At 39.9% G+C, this 21,531-nt stretch overlaps 1 protein-coding gene across 3 annotated transcripts in view; it reads right to left on the bottom strand.

Annotated features, from left to right (window-relative positions):
- Positions 1 to 21,531, bottom strand: part of RELN (reelin) — a 500,685-nt gene that overhangs the window by 32,553 nt on the left and 446,601 nt on the right. For all 3 annotated transcript variants that reach the window (XM_047752963.1, XM_047752962.1, XM_047752964.1), the window contains exons 47-51: positions 9,820 to 9,960; positions 8,388 to 8,565; positions 6,672 to 6,865; positions 3,439 to 3,695; positions 325 to 479 (exon numbers count right to left, since the gene is read on the bottom strand). In XM_047752963.1, coding sequence (XP_047608919.1) covers positions 325 to 479; positions 3,439 to 3,695; positions 6,672 to 6,865; positions 8,388 to 8,565; positions 9,820 to 9,960 — 925 coding nt within the window. The remainder of the gene's footprint in view (positions 1 to 324; positions 480 to 3,438; positions 3,696 to 6,671; positions 6,866 to 8,387; positions 8,566 to 9,819; positions 9,961 to 21,531) is intronic.

Here is a 21,531-nt window from a genome sequence, read left to right on the forward strand (position 1 = left end):
AATCACACAATGATTTAAACTCAGGGAAGTGGAATCAGTATCCTACATTTCCATTATAAATATTTTGTTCCATCCGTATTTAATCCCAGACAGAAGCACATTTACTCTTCCCTAAGTTTCACCTCGCAATAGTTCAGAAATAGAAAGCTTTTAATCATTAAGTTATACATGTAAGTTGAGATGTATATTATCTCAATGTTATTTTATTTTTCAAAGTATGTATTAAGTCAAGAGAATATTGTATGATCATTGTCTATTTTTTTTCCCCATTTTTATATTGCCGGTGCATGGCTCTTTAAGTAACTGAGATAATAACATTTTCACCTTGAATTGCATGATCCAGCCTTCAGTGGGAGTCAGGTCATGGGTCACTGCATATACTTCTCTTCCATCCTCACTGCCACAGATCATGACACCATCCGGGGAGTCACAGAATCTTTCTACTGTACAATCATCATGGAATAGCCAATGCTCATTTACTTAAAAAAAATAAATAAAAATTTTATGACTGATAAATGACAAAAACACTTGAAGCAAATTTTCACTTCAGGCAAGATTTAGAATTAAGTAGAAGTCTCTCTTATTACATACCTCCCACAGACAAAACACTAATGGAAGCATCTCAATTGAGCAACATGGATACTGAGAGATTGAGACATACCAAGAGTTTGATATTAGTTAAGTCCACATTTAGAAAAAAAAAAAGCATATTGTAAGTGTTACAAACGCAAAGTAAAGGGAGATGTATATATATTTTTTCTGACAGATGCTTCACTTTTGAGGCAAAATCTAAAGAAAGAGAAAGAATTTTTAGTAATGTGGTAGGAAAGTGAGTTAGCTACTTCTACTCAAATTTTGGTAGTATCTTCTGATGAAAAAGGGCTTACATTAATCACTAACATCAAGCTGTTCTGCAATATCACAAATTACTTCTGCAAAGTAGATATTACACTTTCTAGAAGCACTGTCTTTGCAGGACAGGCAGGAGCTTAATTACGCATCAAAAATTAGCCAAAAATAAAAGTCAGTATTTTAGATGCTTGAAAAAAATGTGCATTTGCTTTTATTCTTACAGAAGTTATGCTTAAATTATTCCCTGAAAAAAACTTATTCTCTGATTGTAAACTCATAAACCAATGCACAGAGAAAAATAAATTAGTAATTTAGCAAAGTTCTGAATCAGATCTATTTAAGTCTTTTTTCTTTTTTGTCTTTTTAGGGCTGCACTCACAGCATATGGAAGTTCCCAGGCTAGGTGTCCAATCAGAGCTGTAGCCGCCAGCCACAGCCACAACCGCAATAATGCGGGATCCAAGCCGTGTCTGCGACCAACACCACAGCTCATGGCAATGCCGGATCCTCAACCCACTGAGCGAGGCCAGGGATCAAACCCGAGTCCTCATGGATGCTAATCAAGTTTGTTAACCGCTGAGCCAGGTGGGAACTCCAGATCTATGTAAGTCTTATCGATAACCTTTTTTTTTTGGTTTCCCAGCAGCATATGGAGTTCCTGGGAGCCACGGTTGCAGTGCTGGGCTGGGGATTGAACCTGTGTCCTGATGTTCCACAAACACTGCTGATCCCACTGCACCACAGCAGGAACTCCTCAATAAACTTCTTGAGAGAGTAAGACTACTGGGTAGGGGTAAAGACCATTCTAAGCTTTTTCAATTTAAAAGGATAATTTTTATTAAATGTTTGCAATTATACTACTGTACCATGTGATATACTGATAAATGAATTAATAAGAATAATTAATCTAGGAGTTCCCATTGTGGCTCAGCAGATTAAGAACCTGACATAGTGTCCATGAGGATGCGAGTTTGATCCCTGGCCTCTCTCAGTGGGTTAGGGATCCAGTGTTGCTGCAAGCTGCAGCATAGGTCACAGATGCAGCTTGGATCTAGTGTTGCTGTGGCTGTGGTGTAGGCCAGCAGCTGCAGCTTCAATTCAACCCCTAACCCAGGAACCTCCATATGCTGCAGATGTGGCTATAAAAAGAAAAAAAAAAGAATAATTAAACTAAATATTCAATGTCAAAGTAATAAATTATAATGGAATATCATACGGCTTTTAAAACTGTATGTTCAAAGATACTTACGAACAAAAGGAAGTAAGTTTTAGTTTTGAGTGGAAAAAGCAGGCTGCAAAATATATATAATTTAAGATTATAATTTTGTTAAAATATGATTATGTGAATGCAGAGTAAAAAAGACTCTAAGAAAAATATCAAAATATTGATGATGGTTTTGCTCTCGGTGATTTTCATCTTCATGATTTTCTGTATTGTCTTAATTTCACACTTTTAACAGGTATTTCTTTTGGAATGAAACCTTAATAACTGAATATTTTGAGTTATTAAAATTCCTTATATTTCAACTGTCTTCAGTGTAGGTTTCATTCCTCTGGAATCAGTCTTCTTATTCTAAGATACACCCAGATTGTCCTCTCCATGGGAGAGGCTAGCATGCAGTTGGGTGTGGCACAGTCCCGATATCTGATGACTCTATAGCGGTAGAGTCTAGCTATTCAGGAAACACTTGCAGTATTGATATGAATACTTAAAACTACTTTACCTAAGATACCATGTTTTATGGGGTATAACCCAGGATGTGGCATGACAAAGCCCCATCCTGAATATGATACCAGTTAAAAAAGGTGACCGGGGAGTTCCCTTTGTGGCTCAGTGGTTAAAGAACCCAACTAGGATCCATGAGGATGCTGATTCGATTGCTGGCCTTGCTCAGTGGGTTAGGGATCTGGCGTTTCTGTGAGATGTGGTGTAGGTTGCAGACTTGGATGGGATCCCACGCTGCTATGGCTGTGGGGTAGGCTGGTAGCTGTAGCTCTGATTTGACCCCTAGCCTGGGAACTTCCATAGGCCGTGACTGCAGCCCTAAAAAGCCAAAAAAAAAAAAAAAAAAAAAAAAGGAAAAAAAAGTGACCAGAATAGTTTCATGAAATGAAAACAAGACGGTAAAAATAAGAATAGCATCAAGAGATCCTGGACCTTTCACCAGGACCACCACACTTCTGCGGAGGATGAAGAGGAACCAGCATGCCCTTGGAAATGTGGCCACGCAGCCAAACAAAACACTTGTCTTTGGCGAATAAAAGAAATGCTCAGGAAACAGTGGCCTTCTATTCAAAACAAAAACAAAAAATAAAAAAACCCCAGAAGACAGGAAATAGAAATGAAAATTTTCTAAAAGAAAATTACTCCATTAGTAAAATGATAGAATGCTATTTATTAAAACACACTTGCTGGCTTGAATGAAAAAAAAATCTAGTTACAATGTAAAGCAGGAAGGCTGAGAGGAGCAAAAGGGTGACCCCCTTTTCACTGTTTGTACACCGCTTGATCTGTAAAAGGTTCCACATTTCACTTTTTGGAAGAGACCCAAATGGATTTTCATTTAGCCTCAGTGAAACATTTACCTGTAGTTTTGTCCTCCATAAACATATCGAAAGCAATCCTGCCCACTGGGCCGGCGTCGGCAGGCGAGCGCTCGTGCTGGGGCAGCGGGGCGCTGCTGAAGGTGTCCAGCATGACCGTCCTCTGGTCGGCAGAGCCCGAGATGAGCACGTTGTCGATGGCCCAGTCGTTCTGGTCCAGGCCATCATGTCTCGGCTGCCACCAGCGGAAGCGAGTAGCCATCTCTTTAGCATCCGGGGGGAGGAGGATATTTACGAATCTGAAGAAAATGATGGTCAGGGCGGAGGGAAACGTTAGGTCACGTGTCTCAAGCAAAGTAAAAGATGTGCAGCCAGAGGTGAGATATGACATGTCACATGGGGGTGAGGAGAGGACATCAACTCAAATCATTACCAAAAAAACCCATGATAAACTGGTTCGATTTTATGATGTTTCACAAGTTACTGACTGACTGAACTTTCCCAAAGTTCATTTCCTCTGACAACTCAGTTTTGAAGCTCGCCTGTACCCCTCCCTTTCCTTTTTTTTTTTTTAAATATTGCTCGCCTTGTAGGCTCTTTCTGTAATTTATCTCCATTGGATTGGTATGTTTAATTAACATTTATTAAAGTATTAAATAATATCAGAAACCCATCCATTTCCAGAGGGACACATAATCATATTTCTTTACCCAGAACAACCATCTTTTTATCTTCATTTTTCTTTCCTATTTCTAAGTGGTTCCTTTTTCGCATAAGTCCCTGACCATATTTTAAAAACCTTTGGAGTGGAAATTTACCTAAGGCTGCTGAAAGTGTAAATAAATCATGACCACTGTTCTACTTAGTTGAATTTGTTTCTCCTTCAGAGAACTAAAGTAGATTAGACAGAAACTTAACTTCCTTCTCCCTGCATATCATGCTGTTTGAATGTTCAGGAGCTCATACCTGAGAGTCATTATAACTTTCTCCACGAAGAGTTTACTTGGCTTGTCTACTACCTCCTACTAACAGGTGAGCATATTTTTTTGCACTATGACACTGCGTACTTAGCTTCTATTTGGAATCCTTTACTGGTGTCCAACTTTAAGCAAGCGTGCAATTTAAAACTTTCGCTCATGGCAGACTGCTGGCATTTCCTCAACTGCCATATTCTGCAGTGTCCCTTCCTTATTATTAGGTGCTCATCTTTTTTGCAAGGCAAATAGTCACCCAGAATAAAGACAACATGTCTAGATTACCTTGCATCTGGGTGTGTCTCTGTGACAAAGTTCTGGCTCTAGGAATGTGAAGGGAAGTGTGGACCATTGTTAGGCAGTGTCCTTAAAGAGAGACGGCACACCCTTCTTGCCCCATCCTCCTGCTTGCAGGCTGGAATGTGGGCCTTCTTGGACCAGGAGATGCAGGTCAGGTGTCATGTGTGGCAGAGGGACCAGGTAGAAGGAACCCAGGTCTCTAGTGCTGATGGAGCCACTGTAGGAGCTCTGGGCTCCTTCCTTTAGATGTAATTTACTTAACAGAGGGGAAAAAAACTTTCAAGTTATTTTACGTTTTTTGTCATTCACAACTGAACCTATTCTCGACTGATACACTGAATTTAAATGATGATTTACAAGATTCTTAATTGTTTTTATTTTACCTATTTATTTATTTTTTTTGGGGGGGGGTCTTTCCGTCTTTTCTAGGGCCGCCCCCACGGCATATGGAGGTTCTCAGGCTAGGGGTCTAATCGGAGCTGTAGCCACCGGCCTACGCCAGAGCCACAGCAATATGGGATCCAAGCCGAGTCTGCAACCTACACCACAGCTCATGGCAAGCCGGATCCTTAACCCACTGAGCAAGGCCAGGGATCGAACCCGCAACCTCATGGTTCCTAGTCAGATTCGTTAACCACTGCGCCACAACGGGAACTCCTATTTTACCTAATTTTTTGCTTGTACCTGGTTTGCCACACACTGAAGGATTATCTATATCTCCCCCCCCTCCCCTTCTGGGAGCTATTATTTATTCTGTTTCTTGATTGGGCTGCAGTCATTCCTCTCCTCTAACCTCTCCTCTCTTTCTCACCATCCTCTTCCCTATTTTCCTCTTCCTCCTTTAATAAATATGATCTTTTCCTTTTAACAACTTTTTTTGACCTTTTCTTTCTTTTTTTTTCTTTTTTTGGCTGTGCCTGCAGCATGTGGAAGTTCCCAGATTTTCCTGTGTTATATAGTAGGTTCTTATTAATTATGTACTTTACACAGTCGTGTGTATATGTTTTTCCCACCCTCCCACTTCTTCCCTTGCCCCAGTGGTTTCACCTATGAAAACCTTAAGATTGGTTTTGAAACCTGTGAATTTGTTTGTTTTATAAATAAGTTTTTTGTGTCATATTTTTTTTTTAGCTTCTACATGTAAGTGGTGTCACATGGTATTTGTCTTTGACTTACTTCATTCAGTATTACAATAATCTCTGGGTTTAGTCATGTTGCTGCAAAGGGCATTATTTCATTCTAAGAATATATTTTTTATTTTAATTTATTATTACTATTATTATTATTATTTTGTCTTTTTAGGGCAGCAACCATGGCATATAGAGGTTCCCAGGCTAGGAGTCAAATCAGAGCTATAGCCACTGGCCTATGCCACAATGCCACAGCCACAGCAATGCCAGATTCAAGCCAAGTCTATGTCCTACACTGCAGCTCAAGGCAATGCTGGATCCTTAACCCACTGAGCAAGGCCAGGGATCGTACCTGTATCCTCATGGATACGAGTCAGATTCATTTCTGCTGAACTATGATGGGGACTCCCAGAGTATATGTTTTAAAATGCCTCATATATTGTGTTTATTTGGAGTTTTTCAATAAGGAATTAAAAAATAAGGATAATTGTATGTTATTGTATTGCTTTTCTAGGCTCCAATTCTCTAAAATGGAATGAACACTACATAAACAAATAAATCGGTTTTCTGTCTCCATTTTCCTAAAATGCTGTTGAAGTTAATGATCATATATTCATTAATTTATACGAGTTTTTGGAGTAGGTCTATTCATTACTGGCATTATGTTACTTTTGATCTCACAGACTAGTTGCTCTTGAAATAAAAACCCCAAACAAGCCGTTTATTCAGCTCTGAAACCTTAGTTTTGTATTGGTCTCAGAGGCATCCTCTACTGGTGAGTGTGTCCCCTGTGGTCCCTGTGACGGACTTCTGGCAGGCCTTACCAAGCATCTTTCCTCAACACACTAGTTATGAGAGATAGAATACAGACCCAGGTTTGCTGTACTGGTCATAGAAAATTTCCATTAGCAGGTTCCAGGTAATGCCTCCATTGACAGAGTATTCCAGGAGAACACCTTGGTTACGGTTGTTTGGGGTGATCAGGCATCCATACATGAAGTAAAATTGGATAAACTCAGCATTAGTGAGGTTTAGGTCCACGGTGACCAACAGTCGACTGCAACCCTAAGGAAAAGAAGTAGAATGTGACAACAGTGATAAGAAATCATCATTATAGGTTTTAGGTAATCTCTGGCTTCTATCCTTCTTTTGTAATACAAGTCACATCATGTTGCAATAATGATTTTTCTCTCCTACTATACTAGCTCCTAGCATGGCCTCTAGCACACAGCAGATACTCAGCAAATATATGCTGAACTTTACAATTTCGGTATTAAAACTTACTTACAAAGGGCAATGGATTCTAAAGAGACTGTCTTCGATTTTCTTCTAAGCAATATGAGGGCCGGAATTAAAGCAACTGTTCTATTTTTATTAAAATATTTCCAGTTATTTACAAATATCTGCTGATTTTTTTAAAAGGCATCGGCTATTAATAAAATAGCACATTGAAATGACTATTTTAATATGAATTTTAAAACAATGTCCAAAAGTTTAATACAATTTAATTGTAATAAGCTTCACTATTACTTTTTTTTTTGCCATGTCCTGTGGCATGTGGAAGTTCCTGGGCCAGGGATTGAACCCAAGCCACAACAAGACCCGAGTTGCTATAGTGACCATGCCAGATCCTTAACCCACAGAGCCACTGGGGAATATCCTATAACAAACTTTTAATGTAAACTTTTATAGTTGATTTTAATATTTTCTATATTAATTCATTAACACAGTTGAACCTATGAGGAAAACCTCTTAGAGTTCCATCTAAGCTAGGAGGAGTACTGGGAACACTGCATTCTTAGTCACTGTTGATAATTATAAAAATCCCACATCCCATGTGTCCTTGTGTTACTCTTGGGCTAAAATACCAGTACACTTCATTGACACAAATGCAAACTCTAAGGTAGGGCATGGTAGGGAAATAAAGAACTGACAGTGAATCTGTTGTTTAAAAAAATAAATTGCTGATGAAGGGCATTCAATTATAGCATTGGAGAAACTCTGCTTTTAAACAAGCCATCTTTGGCAGCAAAGTAGAATAACTAAAAAATTCCTCTAAGCAGTTTTCTAACATTCACAAAATCATCTGCTATAAATACAAATGTCTAGAAATTACTGACAATTATTGTTTCTTGGATAATTTAGAGAAAGGATTAATTGTTGTTAATAAATTCAGGAAACACTGAAGTTCATTTTGCAGATTTTTGGCTCCTTAACTGCCAAATCTGTTGCAAGCTCAGGAATTTTCAATTCAAGCAGCATCCAGATGGAAGACCCTCACGCACTGTACAAGCACTCTATCCCAGGATGGGAATTCATTTAAGACCTTTTAAAATGTGTACTTAAATGTGCCTGGTGTTGACACTACCCTTCATAATTAAATTACCCCAACTAATTTGTAATAGGAAAAATTTGAAAATTACTGGCATTGTTTGATTTGAATAAAGTTTAAAGTTCACATTAGGGTATGCATTTAGCGTGTCTGACTCTGAAATTTGCTTTGCCAATTGAACTTCGAAAGAGATTCAGTTTGTTGGGGGAGAACTCAGAGGATGCAGACATGAACACAGGGCAGCGCAGCACTAACCCCGCTGAAATGGAGAGCCATTCCCGAAGCCACAGCTCCACACACGGTACTTAACTTCCCTCCATTCACAGTCAGCCAGTTCTGGTTGGAGGGGGCCCGATTGAAGTTGTCTTTGAGTTGGGTTGGAAGGGAGGTCTCGGGCTCATCACAGTACAGGCCACCCCACTGCTCGTCACAGCTGTGAGTGGCAAAGGGGAAAGGAAAAGTCAGCATCAAACACAGCCCCCACAAGAGTGCTCTCAAATTAGTGAAACCAACTCATTTTTTCTAGTCTGAGATGAGGAAAGGTTACTTATCTTCACAGAGCTTGCTGGAATTCACCTGCTATCCTTTACAGTGCTTTAGGTTAGAAATAAGCTGTGAATTAACTGCCTCTAGGCTTTCCTAAAGTAGCGATTTGGAGAGAAGTGAGAGAGAAGCAGCTGGAGAGAAAGAAGCAACTTCAAAGAATATACTAGAGCCGTGTCCCTATATGACACAGCTCTGGATGGCTTGTAAACAATTGCAGCTGCCAAACTAAATGGGTTGGTCCTGATAATTTATGAAATTGGTCTTTTTAACAGAGGTTTAGGCCAACGAGAAACCCAAGAGGCCATGTTCCAAACAACAGAGGGCACTGTGGATGGCATCTGCCATCTTTGACCACAGGACCGAATCCCCTGTGCATTGTGGGAGGAAATATGGATACAGGACTGGGGGGTCCCAGGGTCTCTGAGGTCATGCTGGATATAGGCTAGAATCATTAATCAAAGGAAAGACTTCCCAGGTGTGCAGAGATTAGTGGAGAAGAGACTACGAATTCTCTTTCAGGATCTTCGTTCATGCTGCCTATCAAACATCTAATTTTTGAAAATAAAACACAGAGGCCTGGGGTACAAAGACACACACAGACACACACACACTTTATTTCTATCCTTCTGAAGATGCAAAGGCTCTCCAAGAGAGACTTCTCCTTTGTCTCTTCATCAAATACACTTGGTGAATTGGTCAAGCATTTACATGCTTTCTTATGCAAATAATACCCATCAAACCACCAGTAACACACATCATTTTACATATATTCAGACCTAAGTGAGAAAAATACATATGATGTATTCTTTTCAGTCAGAACACACTGAATTACTGAACCTCTTTTAATGTCTTTTTCAAGGCTCAGGTCTATCACGGAAACACAGAAGGAAATAAAAGACAGTCAATTATAACTCAGCCTTCTCCTTACAAGATAGCTATTGTTCAGTTCCTGATCTCTAAGCAAGAATGACGATACAATAGCCTTATACTCCAGAGTCAGCTCCATGTCAGATTGCAGGGAAAATGTATAACTTAAGGCAGCTGGGGAGTGATTCAGAAACCAGCTTCAGAAAAATCTCCTGGCTGGAATGTGAATCAGGAACTTCCTGCAGAAAGAAGGGGAAAAAGAAAATCTACTTACACACAGTTTCCCTGGATGCACCGTCCATGGCCACTGCACATATCTATGCAGCCATCCCCGATATAGACATTATCTATTGCCCACGTCTGCTGCTTGTCAAAAGGAGCTGGTTGATGCCAACGGAAACGAGTAGCTTGGGACCTTTGAAGAAAAAGAATTATAATGGAGGATGTGTTCTGCCATGTCTGAACAGGGGCGTGGAGGAGTGTAACACAAATGCACACACATGCTCGCCTGTGTTCTGAAAAAGCGTTCATTATTGGAATATTCTTTGTAAGCTTTGATGAACCAAACCAAACCAAACTGTACTGCAATAGCTTGAGAATATATTTTGGGACAAGGCGCTTTCTGGGCTTTGTAAAAACAGACTAAAACAGAAACTAAAACTAATTCTAAACTAGTCGCCTCAGGGGAACAGTGAACCCTGAATTTTGTTTGGAAACACAATGTGGAGGGACACCGGGGCTGCTGCTAACTTAGGTTTGCAAATTAGGAAAAGAGGCCTGTCCTTGAAGCCGCCGAAACCATGCTGCATTTGACTTGGGGAGAGGATTTCAACTCCTAAAGCCAAACCCTTCTCAGCAATGGGTCTCACACGGCATTCACCAGGGATTCTCACAATAAAGTCTCAGGAGGACTGTGGGGTATAAATTAGAAGGATCAGTGAAACACTAGATAAATGGACAGGGGAGAAAGAGAGGGTAATAGGTAAGACTGGGTTTATTTTATATTGATTTAAATGCAATATAAATAAAACCCAGAGATTCTCCCATTCCAGAAGCAGAAATATATTTGCTTATTTGCATAGCCTGGGGGAGTGTCTGGTTCAGAAACACAAATAAACTTATGTTTGCAGAGACACTAGATGGCAGTAAAATCCAAACAATGCCTGAGGCTTCAGTGAGCCTGGACATTCAAAGACCACGGACAAAGTCATTAGGGAAAGCAACTTTTGTTCCGTGGATTTATATACTTCTGTCATTAAGAGATATGTTCATCATTTGACTGAAAGATATCTGTTTTAGGTAGGGCAAAAGAGCAAACAACAGCAGGATTTCAAATTTTCTAATTGAACACAGTTACATTTGCTTTAGAAAATAGAAAAGAAACAGAGCAGAAGTCAGATTTTCCTTCTGAAAATAAACAGTTCAGTTCGATACTTGTTTACCGAGCATCGAGCATCGCTGCACTCTTTTCTCCATAGCCCGTCTTGCTCGCCAGCTCCCATCTGTTCCTCTCAGCGGAGAAACGTCTACCTAATACCCTCCTGTCACTTTCTGTTGCATTTAACTTCACCCCATGCTCCTCCTTGGCCCATGAGGTTCTACCTGCGCTGAGACCTCTCCTCTAATCCCTCAGCCTGGCTGCTCGCTTCTGCAGCCTGCACCCCTTTAAGCTCCCCAAACTCCCCAAATCGTCCCTGCCTTCTGCCTGCACGTTTTTTCCTTTCTCTCTGCCTGATTAACCCCTGTGATGTCCTTCAGGTCTCAGAGGAAACGTCAGGTCCTCACAGAGAGAGATTCTTTCGTATTCCTTTACAAATTACATTTCTTCCACAGCAAACTGTTCTTTTCCTTTCAGAGTATTGAACACAACTGTAGTCATAGACTTATTTGCATACGTATTTCTTAAATGACTGTCTCCTCTTCAGAAGAGTAAGTTATAAGGAAGCCAGGTTAATCCTTTTTTGTTCACTCGGGGTACAGCACCTAGGGCTTAGCAGGTGCTTTAAGGTGTGAGGAGTTGGTATTATCATGGGAAGCAAGATGCCCCCTGGGGTTGTGCAATTCAGTGGCTCTGCTGATCAGCTAATTTTTAAAAATTAATTTTTTTTATAGCCACACCTGTGGCATGTGTAAATTCCTGGGCTTGGGGGGAGAATTGGAGCTGCAGCTGCTGGCCTACACCACGGCCACAGCGACACCAGATTTGAGCCACATCTGAGATCTTTCCCTCGGCTTGCAACAATGCGGGACCCTTAACCCACTGAGCGAGGCCAGGGATGGAACCTGTACGCTTGTGGACACTATGTCGGGTTCTTACCCTGCTGAGCCATGATGGGAACTCCCTCATCAGTTAACTTTTAATGACTACATTTATTAATAGCTATACCAGTTTACATGAAGCAATGTCTTTATAAATAACATAGTGGAATATCATATTTCCATAGCACATCATTGCTTGGATTTTAATAACAAGTCAACACTTGCAGACTTATTCTTTTAGACTTTAAGATTTCTTTTTTGGCCACTCCATGGCATATGAAGTCCCCAGGTCAGGAATCAGACCTGAGCCGAGGTTGTGACCTATACCAAAGCTGCGGCAACACCAAATCCTTAAGCCACTGTGCTGGGTGGTGGATTGAACCTGTGTCCCAGTACTCCATTTATGCTGTGGATACTGTTGGACAACAGCAGGAATGCCTCTACTTTTTTTTTTTTTTTTAGAAGACAAATATATACTTATATAAAGGATTAAAATACAGTTGTAAAATAATTTTCTCATTATTACTGAATGTAAGAGTAATACACAGATGGGAGTTCCCATTGTGGCACAGCAGAAACAAATTCGACTAGGAACCATGAGGTTGCATGTTCGGAGTTCCCATTGTGGCACAGCAGAAACAAATACGACTAGGAACCATGAGGTTGCATGTTCGATCCCTGGCCTTGCTCAATGGGTTAAGGATCTGGCATTGCCGTGAGCTGTGGTGTAGGTCACAGACATGACTCGGATCTGGCTTTGCTGTAGCTGTGGTGTAGGCTGGCAGCTGTAGCTCTGATTAGACCCCTACCTAGCCTGGGAACCTCCATATGCTGTGGGGTATGGCCCTAAGAAGCCAAAAAAAAAAATAATACACAGAAATAGAATGTCAAAGATTTTAAACACTTCCACCATTCAAAAGAAGCCAGAGAGGATTAAAATTATTTAATTTTCAAAGGTGAATCAATAAATCTATATTTAATATTGAACCAAACCACCAAAGACTATCCCTTCTAAAACCTAAAGACAAAAATTGATTGAATTTGTCCCCAGAGTAAGGATCAGTAAGACATAACAAAATTTATAACTTATTGAGCTTTATTTCTGACCAGTATGGAATGAAAGTAGAAATTAGCATGACATTTCTGTAAAATGAGATGAGTAGAAATTAAATCATGCCCTTACATTGGATAAAGAGAATAAACTATATACTTCTAAGTAATTCATAGACTAATGAGTATCACACCAAATTTTATGAGAAGTTTCCAAAGACTATAAGTTTCTGAAGGGCAGGGAATATCTCTGTATTCCTTTGGGGAATACTGGTTTGTGCCTTCAGTGCTTGTAGATAGTAGGCGAGTAATAAAATTTCCTTGTTCCTCTGATATCTTATACAGGCTCCATCATCTTTTATTAAAGCCTTTATCACCTTTATTAGAAGTGCATACTTTTGCATAGTTTTCTCTGTTGGATTAGCCTCCTTATCATTTTATCACTGGTGACATCTCTAGATAGGGCTTCAGAAATACTCACTGAGAGAATGTGAGATAGGCAGCAATGAAGGTGGCAGGAAGAATCGAATAGGAAACATGTTGAGGGTGGGTAGGCAGGGACTGGGGGTCAGCGGTGGAGTGGACAGTGAATTGATGGCTGTTAAAGGGGGAGGTGGGGTTTCCTAGCAGTGGGGAGGTGGCCTGGGCTGCCTAGCAGGTGGGGCTTTCTGAACACTGGCTGGGCTGAATCACAGTCTAGGCAGCCACTTATCAGAAAGATTATATACAGGATTTCAGAGCCAGATGCATGGTTGGAGTTGATGGCTTTTATGGGGACTTCAGACCATGACATTTTCAGTGTGGACAATTCTGTGGCATTCCAGAGAAAAGGAAACAGTGGGCGACCACATACGCAATGTATGAGAACTGGAGTTGGCAATGAGAGCAAAGATAACTAAAGACTGTGATCTGCACTCTGGTTCTAGTAAATTCTATGTCCATAGTGAGTAACTTTATATATATATATATATATGATAAAGGCATTAAATTAGATGATTTTAAGGAACCCATCTTAAATGGGATAATTTTCCATTCCTGGGGATAATCATACCTACCCCATGAAACAGGAGATGCATAGACTGTCCAATATATCTTATAAGAAAAGGGGACACTTTCACTAAGGGGATAAATCGGAATACCAGTTAAAAAAATGAAAGTCTGGAAGTTGAAGCTCCAGGACATCTTATTCCCATCCTTGTCACAGGTTCACTGTAGAAAGGGGCCAAATCGGTTATGTTTATGCGCTGACATTTCCCCGCCTGCAAAACGAGGGAAATGCTACTTCCCACCTCACAAGGGTGTTGTGAAAATTAATTAGTTCATGTTTACCAAGACCTGAAAGTGTCTTGGTGAAGTCCCTTGGCAGGTGTCATCATTTATCCTGAAGCTTCCATATAATGATGGCTTTCACCAGCTGCTGCTTCTTGGCATTGTGGGGAAAGTGGCTGCAGAGCAGATTTCTCCTTTTTCTATATCCTTGAAATGTCTCTCCGTGCATCCTTTCTGAATTTATATCATTTCCTCTCTGTCTACAGCATAGTGTAAGTGCTCATAAACGTTGCTTGATAATTAAACATCCTTTGCAAAGTAGTTAAAAAGTGTTGTTGTCAATAGTACAGTTTTCATGACTGCTCTCCCCAGGAACTTTCCTCACACTGTCTACACATCTTTTAATAAATCGTGATACAAACTGCAGAGTCTTTCCTATCTACTCTTTTCTTCAGAATGGCTCTGTCTACATAGGAAGTCCTCATTTTCTGCAGCATCATCCAGAGAAAAAGTCCTTTGGTGGAAACAATACATTATTTTTCAAAAAGCCTTCTCAGTCTTCCTGATGTTTCTTTTACTCTCAAAGAGGTACATAAAATATTAAAATCTAGAAAAAAGAGCCAACCCTCTGACTCCACCAATGAAGGCATTGAAGCCCAAGGCCATAAATCACACTAATTCATGCGCAAAACTGAGATAAGGCAAGGATATATTGGTTCATTATTACTCTGTATTCTCAACTTCAAAACCCTATCTCAACTTGTACAAAATAATCTTATTCCTATCATTATCCCTAAATTTGAAAAGATGTTTAGCTGTGGGCAGCTGTGTCTCCTGCTGCTGAAGGTATACACAAGTCTATCTTGACTTCTGCAATTCCATGTCAGAGGTGAAGTCCCTGGCCCTCTGTGTTTGAGTTAGAAGCTTGGCAGTGCCTGTCTCATTTCAAAATGTGTCCCACATTTGCCTTGCTACCCAAGACCCTGCCTTTATATTGGGCATAAAATTTCCTCCGTGACTCTACGTCTCTGTGTTGGACAAAAGTGGAGAATATTCTAAAGAAGTTATATAAATGGCCAAAAACACATGGGAAACACGTGATCATTAGTCATTAGAGAAATGCAAATCAAAACCACAATGAGATAAAACTTCATACCCATCCAGATGACTATGATGAAAAAAACCCAGCAATAACAAGTGTTGGCAAGGATGTGGAGAAATGGGAACCCTCATAAGCTCTTTGTCGGAATGTAAAATGGTGTAGCTGCTGTGGGAAAACAGGTGGCCAGTTTCTCAAAACATTGAACACAGAGTTATCATAGGACCCAGAAGTTCCATTCGTAGGCATATACTTGAGAAGAAGCATAGATGAGCTCAACTGAGCAGAAGGTCACAGCCTATGATCTATAGACAAAAATAGGCTAGAAAGGAGGCATGAACTTTGCTACCAAGAGTGTGAATGAATCACCTGTGAAGGGCTCTAAAGGGATGCGCCATCCAACAGGGGAACCCAAAGACCCTGCTCTAGAGGATAACTTGATAAAGATGACACTGAGCTATGAACAAAAGAAGGAAGTCACACTTTGTTGTGGAAACGAGCAGGTGACTCTTAGAAACTGTTTTGTACAAAGGTCTCATTTCACAGGTGGAAGGACTGCCAGTCAAGGAGGGAGGGTTCTAGAGCTTTTTAGTCTAGAACTGAATCTGGAACCCACTAACTCCTGACTTGGCACATTGTTGCTGGAGTTGGTGTGTTACTGAGAATCCTGGCTGTCCTGGATGGCAGGTAAAGGCTGGAAGACCACAGATTTGGCAGCTGGCAGGGGTCATTTAATTTGTGCATCCTGGGTCTTTTGGGAGAAAATGCTCTGGGTGATTGTAATGAAACATTGGGCATTTACAGGACACTAAATCAGTGCAATGTTTTGGCATTTTTAGGGAGCACTAATCTGTGCATGAAAGAATGTATACTGTCACTTGCTTTTCTTTCAAATTTCTTGTTTTAATTCACTGAGGTCTGAATATTGTCAGGAGAAGAGAAAGTGTTTAGACTACAGGTTACGATCTCAGGCAAATGTGATAAAGGTAAAGTACCCCTATAAGGTGACCCAGATCCTTCAAGATACCTCTCTGGAAGTAGGGTGGAAAGCATAAGACAGTTAGTAATAGGAGAATTTAAATGAGCCACCTCACATGGCCTTTCTTTCTTCCTTGATAGAGAAACAAATGGAGAACTTTGGTGCAATTCTGGTTCAGCCACTGACTGTGTGTCTGTGATGAAAGCAAATAACTTCTTAGCTCTCATCTTAAAAGCTTGACTTTAGCTCTTATCTGCTTGAGGTTGGAGAATTAAGAGACATGTCAACCCATAATGCCATTTGCAGAAACATGGATGGAACTAGAGACTCATACTGAGTGAAATGAGTCAGAAAGACAAATACCATATGATATCACTTATAACTGGAATCTAATATCCAGCACAAATGAACATCGCCACAGAAAAGAAAATCAGGGACTTGGAGAATAGACTTGTGGCTGCCCGACAGGAGAGGGAGGGAGTGGGAGGGATTGGAAGCTTGAGGTTATCAGATACAACTTAGAATAGATTTAAAAGGAGATCCTGCTGAGTAACATTGAGAACTTTGTCTAGATACTCATGTTGCAACAGAACAAAGGGTGGGGAAAAAAAATGTATACATGTAGGAGTAACTTGATCCCCATGCTGTACAGTGGGAAAAAAATAAAATAAAAAAAAAGAGACATGTCAACCAACTATGTTGATTTATATCCTAATTTGAAAAAAAGTATAATACATCTTAGACAAACAGGGACATCTGAACACTGAATACTTAGTAAGTATAAGAAACAATCATTAATTTTTTGATATGATAATGATTTGACAGTTATTTTAAAAAATTCTTTTAGATATACAAACTAAAGTATTTACAGTTGAAATGATATGATGCCTGAGATTTGCTTTGAAATAACACGGGGGGCAGGAGTGAGCAGTGCTATTGATGAAACATGGTTGGTCATAAATCATTGTTAAAACTGTGATGATTATGTTTTATACTATTCTCTATAATTTTCTATGTTTGGATCTTAAATAGATAACTGTGAGTCAAAAATAATCTGTGATCCCTTCAAACTCACAGTAAAATTTTGATTTGAGTATTACAAATAAGAGAATGGGTATCCCTTTTTTTTGCAAAATAAAGTTATCTTTGCTGGTAATCATAATTGTAATGATAATAGAAATCACAGGAGTTCCCATCGTGGCTCAGAGGAAATGAATCCAACTAGGAACCATGAGGTTGTGGGTTTGATCCCTGGCCTTGCTCAATGGGTTAAGGATCCAGCGTTGCTGTGAGCTATGGTGTAGGTCGCAGATGTGGCTCGGATCCCTCGTTGCTATGGCTCTGGCATAGGCTGGCAACAACAGCTCTGATTAGACCTCTAGCCTGGGAACCTCCATATACCTGAGTGCAGCCCAAAAAAAGACAAAAAAAAAGAAAGAAAGAAACTACAGTGCTCTGAGCACTACTGAGGGCATTAAATACAAGTAAGATGAATTTCCTAAATAAGATGAATTTCAAATAAGATGAATTTCCTATAACTTACAAAATACATCCTACATGGAGAGTAACTTATATTTAATTGTTAAAACAATCCTAAGCATCTGTACGTAGCATATGTACAAAGTACAGCCAAATCTCAAATTCTCAGATAAAACTTTGGCAACAAGGCTGACAGGTGATAAAGCTCAGAGGAAATGCAGAACTTTTGGAAATAGTTTTACTCTCTGTTGTAGTGGAAATAGATTTAATTTGTCTTAACCTAATGCCCACATATATTTTAATATATTCAGTATGTAAAAATCAATAGTACCATGGTTTACACCAGCCAAAATTGTTTTATGTTTGTAGTTCTGAGACACCAGCATAAATATGGTAAAGCAATAGCAGCAATGTCCAAAGTATCAAAATGATGTATGAGAAGACAGAAATATAAGAGAAGACCAAGCCTTCTTTGACTGGATTGAAACATTTTAACAAGATGTTCAGTAATACCAAGGCTTGCAAGAAGTCTTTCAAAAGATACTGATAAGCTGGAAGTAAAAATAGAGAGAAATAAAGAGTACCAGGGAACGTTTAAATAATCTCTCTTTAAGTGAACTAGTGATTCACTTGAGTATTTCTCCATGATGAATCCAATAAATACTACGCTTAGTTATTTGGTATTTCTTTTCCTTGTGGTTATAGTAGGTGGGATTTTCACTGACAAATATCCCTCGTCTCTTAAATTTGTTTACCTGCAAAAAGTGTCATCTCCTCCAACCTCATTTCATCACCCAGTCCTTCCACAATCTCTTTGCCCTTTCTTGGGCTTATCACCTTTTCTTTAAACTTCCTGCACACATTAAGTGGCTTTCGTGCTGTCGCTAAAACCACCTGGCTTCCAAAGCATAGTAGTTGATCTTTAAAGACAGTGGTATAGCCAGGTCCTTAGGCTAGTAGAAGGGAATGGATCATCTTCAAATTGTGACTTAAAATAGCCAGGTCACACCTGAGCCTTCCAGTGGCAGTTCTCCCAACCCCGCCCTTCTTGCTGGGTTTGGGTTACTTGCCCTTGCACTGACTCACCCTGGTTCTCAGGTGACACTTCAAGAACCCGTGCCACTTGAGCCACCTGTTATTTTTAGGTCTGGGATTAGTTGAGGAGGAGGCAGATTCAGATTAGAGGCTATGAAATTGATTTTCGGCATCTTCCTATTTTTTTTTAGCCTCTCTAGAGAACTCCTGGCATTCTCCTTCCCATTTCTTCTAGGACTATATCTCTTAGGCAAGCAATAAAGACGTAATATTAATATAGTGGATAAGCCCATGGGCTCTAGGCAAGACAGGCTGTGTTTATTTCCAGCATCTCACCAAAAATCATTCTTTTGAAGGTCACTGACTCTCTTCTTATCGAAAAATCTAGTAAATTTACTGTGAAATTTTTTTTCTTCATAATTCTGGGGAGCCTTTGTCACTGACGGCCATCGCTTTCTGCTCGATAGTTTATTTTCACTTGGCTTTTAGATACCATGTTATTCTGATAATAATAATAATAATAATAATAACCTCCCTTATTGCATCCTCCTGGTTCACTTCATAGCTATTTCCACTCATTATGCAATTAGGGATCTTTTCTTGTCTATCTAAATGCTCTCCTATGAAGAGCTGCTGCAGTTTTACAGCATTGCCTGTGACCTCTATGCTTATGCCCCCAAAGTTCATTATCTTCCCCTGTGCTCTGATTTTTATTGCTCTGTCAAATGAATAGTTCCCTTACATGTAATGCAGCATCATTTAATTAATTTTGCTATACTGTCCCTCCAGGAGTTAGCTTTAGCTCACTCTCCACTCATCACTTTCTCAGGTTTCTTTCAAATGTTAGAGTGATCTCTTGATGTGTGCAATGGAGAAAAAGTTGGTGACTGAGTTTTATCAATTTTTTTCTTTGAAATGTCCTGTAGCATCTGCCTTATTCCCTTTATGTTAGCTATAGCCCATACCCTTGTTACTTCCTGTATAGTCATTGTCACAATGCTTTTGTCTTTCTCTTACTGGAGTCTCTCTGTTTTCCCAGTTTTTTGTTGTTGTTGTTGTTTTCTTGGAAGAATATTCTCAGCTCCAAACCCACCCTAGTTCATTCTTTCTACAAGTCTAAACTTCTCTGCCTTGCTTCAGTGCTTACTATAAGTTAACCCAAGTCTACTAGCAAACAGCTTTCCACAGCTTCTAGCTATGAGCGCCTTGCTTTAATCAGCAACCACTGTGGTCCTCCCAGGCTCATATGCCCCATCCTCATTGTTCCCCTGATTTGGGATGTTCTTCTCCTTACCCACCCATGTCTTGGCCACCCTTTGAGGCCAGAATCCATCTTTTCCAGGAAACCCTCTCTAACTCTGGCTTTCAACACTGTCTCTCATCTCTCAGTACCTACAGCATTTCTAGCCCATTCCTCAGTCAGGCTCTAAACTACATTCAGCATGTATTATTTTTAAGTTGTTTATTTTTCCCTAATCAGACTGTAACCTCCTCCAGGGCAGAAACTTAAAGCAGTGGTCCTACCATTATGACATGCTGACTCAGACAGGGCTAAGTGGGGAAGACTTCTTGGTCTGATTGAAGCTGAAGTCTGATAATAAACTTGGGCTCTGGTTAACAAGTGATTATGTGGTAAGCTCATTAAACATACATTTCAGTAAATGTTTACAATGTCTCAAACATTTCTGTGCACACTCAGGAGCTTTTCATAGGGTAAAAAGTATCTTTGTTTTTTTCTTGACTGAAAATTGCTAAGGAACCATCCATGGTGTGAACCTTCACTGGTAGTCAGAAGTTGGGGAAAGTGAACTGGGTCTTGTTTACACTGTTACTCTTTGGGTGTTTCTAGGAATAAGCTATGGAAGTTGAGCAGGGAGGAGGAGAAAGGTTTTTGTTTTTTTGCTGTTTATTTTTTAAAGAGGAGATGACTTTTTCCTAGGTGCATCCTGAGTTGGGGTTTTAGAGCTTGCAAAGACTGCCAATACTGGGTTTGGGGGTTTTTTGGTACTGAAATCACTTTGGGATTATTTTTATAAAACTGGTGAATTTTGCATTTTAAAGAAATACTTATAAAAAATGTGTGTATACATTTTTTTAAATCTTTTTTTTTTTAAAGAGACAGTCTTTATTATGCATGTACCTCCATCCTAGGTCCTGTTAGAGATGCTATTTTGCTGTTAGCTGGGTTAAAATGTTAACCCTGTGAAAGTTTGGTTGTAAAAGATAGCTGAAGTTTCGCTTTGTGCCTGGTCCTCCTGGGTTTGGGGTAAAGGCCCTTGGGCAGCTCTTGGGCTGGGGCAGCGAGGTGGCCATGATAACCATTGTCTTAAAAGTATCTTCGTTTTTCAGATGAGGAAACTGAAGCTTAGCAATATGAAATGACTTGCTTAAAAGCTCACAGGGCTGAAAAGTGGGCACCCTCCACCAAACCACAATGCTTTCCAGGTTTTTTTTTTCCCTTTCTTTCCTGAAGAAATTCCCTAGCATATATGGAGAGAATAGAGACTATGATTCTACCCACTCTAACTTATTTAGGTTTTAATGGAGCACTGTTTGGAGCAGACTGTGATGTATCTTGTATTTAGTCCTGTTGTCCCTTTCGTGATGGAAAGCACCAGCATGTACTCAGTTTTGCAACTCCAGAGACCAGGGAGTCATTCTCAGCACTGCCCTTTCCCTCATTGTCCCATGTCTGTTTTATCATTAAGCTCAGTCAATGTTATTGCCTTCATTTCTCTTGAGTTTCTCTACTTCTTTTTATATCTGCTGCACCTTAGTCCAAGCTACCAGCAGTCACTGTCTCTTTAAGATCCTCC

The sequence above is a fragment of the Phacochoerus africanus genome, chromosome 11 (assembly GCF_016906955.1).
Source record: "Phacochoerus africanus isolate WHEZ1 chromosome 11, ROS_Pafr_v1, whole genome shotgun sequence".
NCBI classification, from domain to species: Eukaryota; Metazoa; Chordata; class Mammalia; order Artiodactyla; family Suidae; genus Phacochoerus; species Phacochoerus africanus.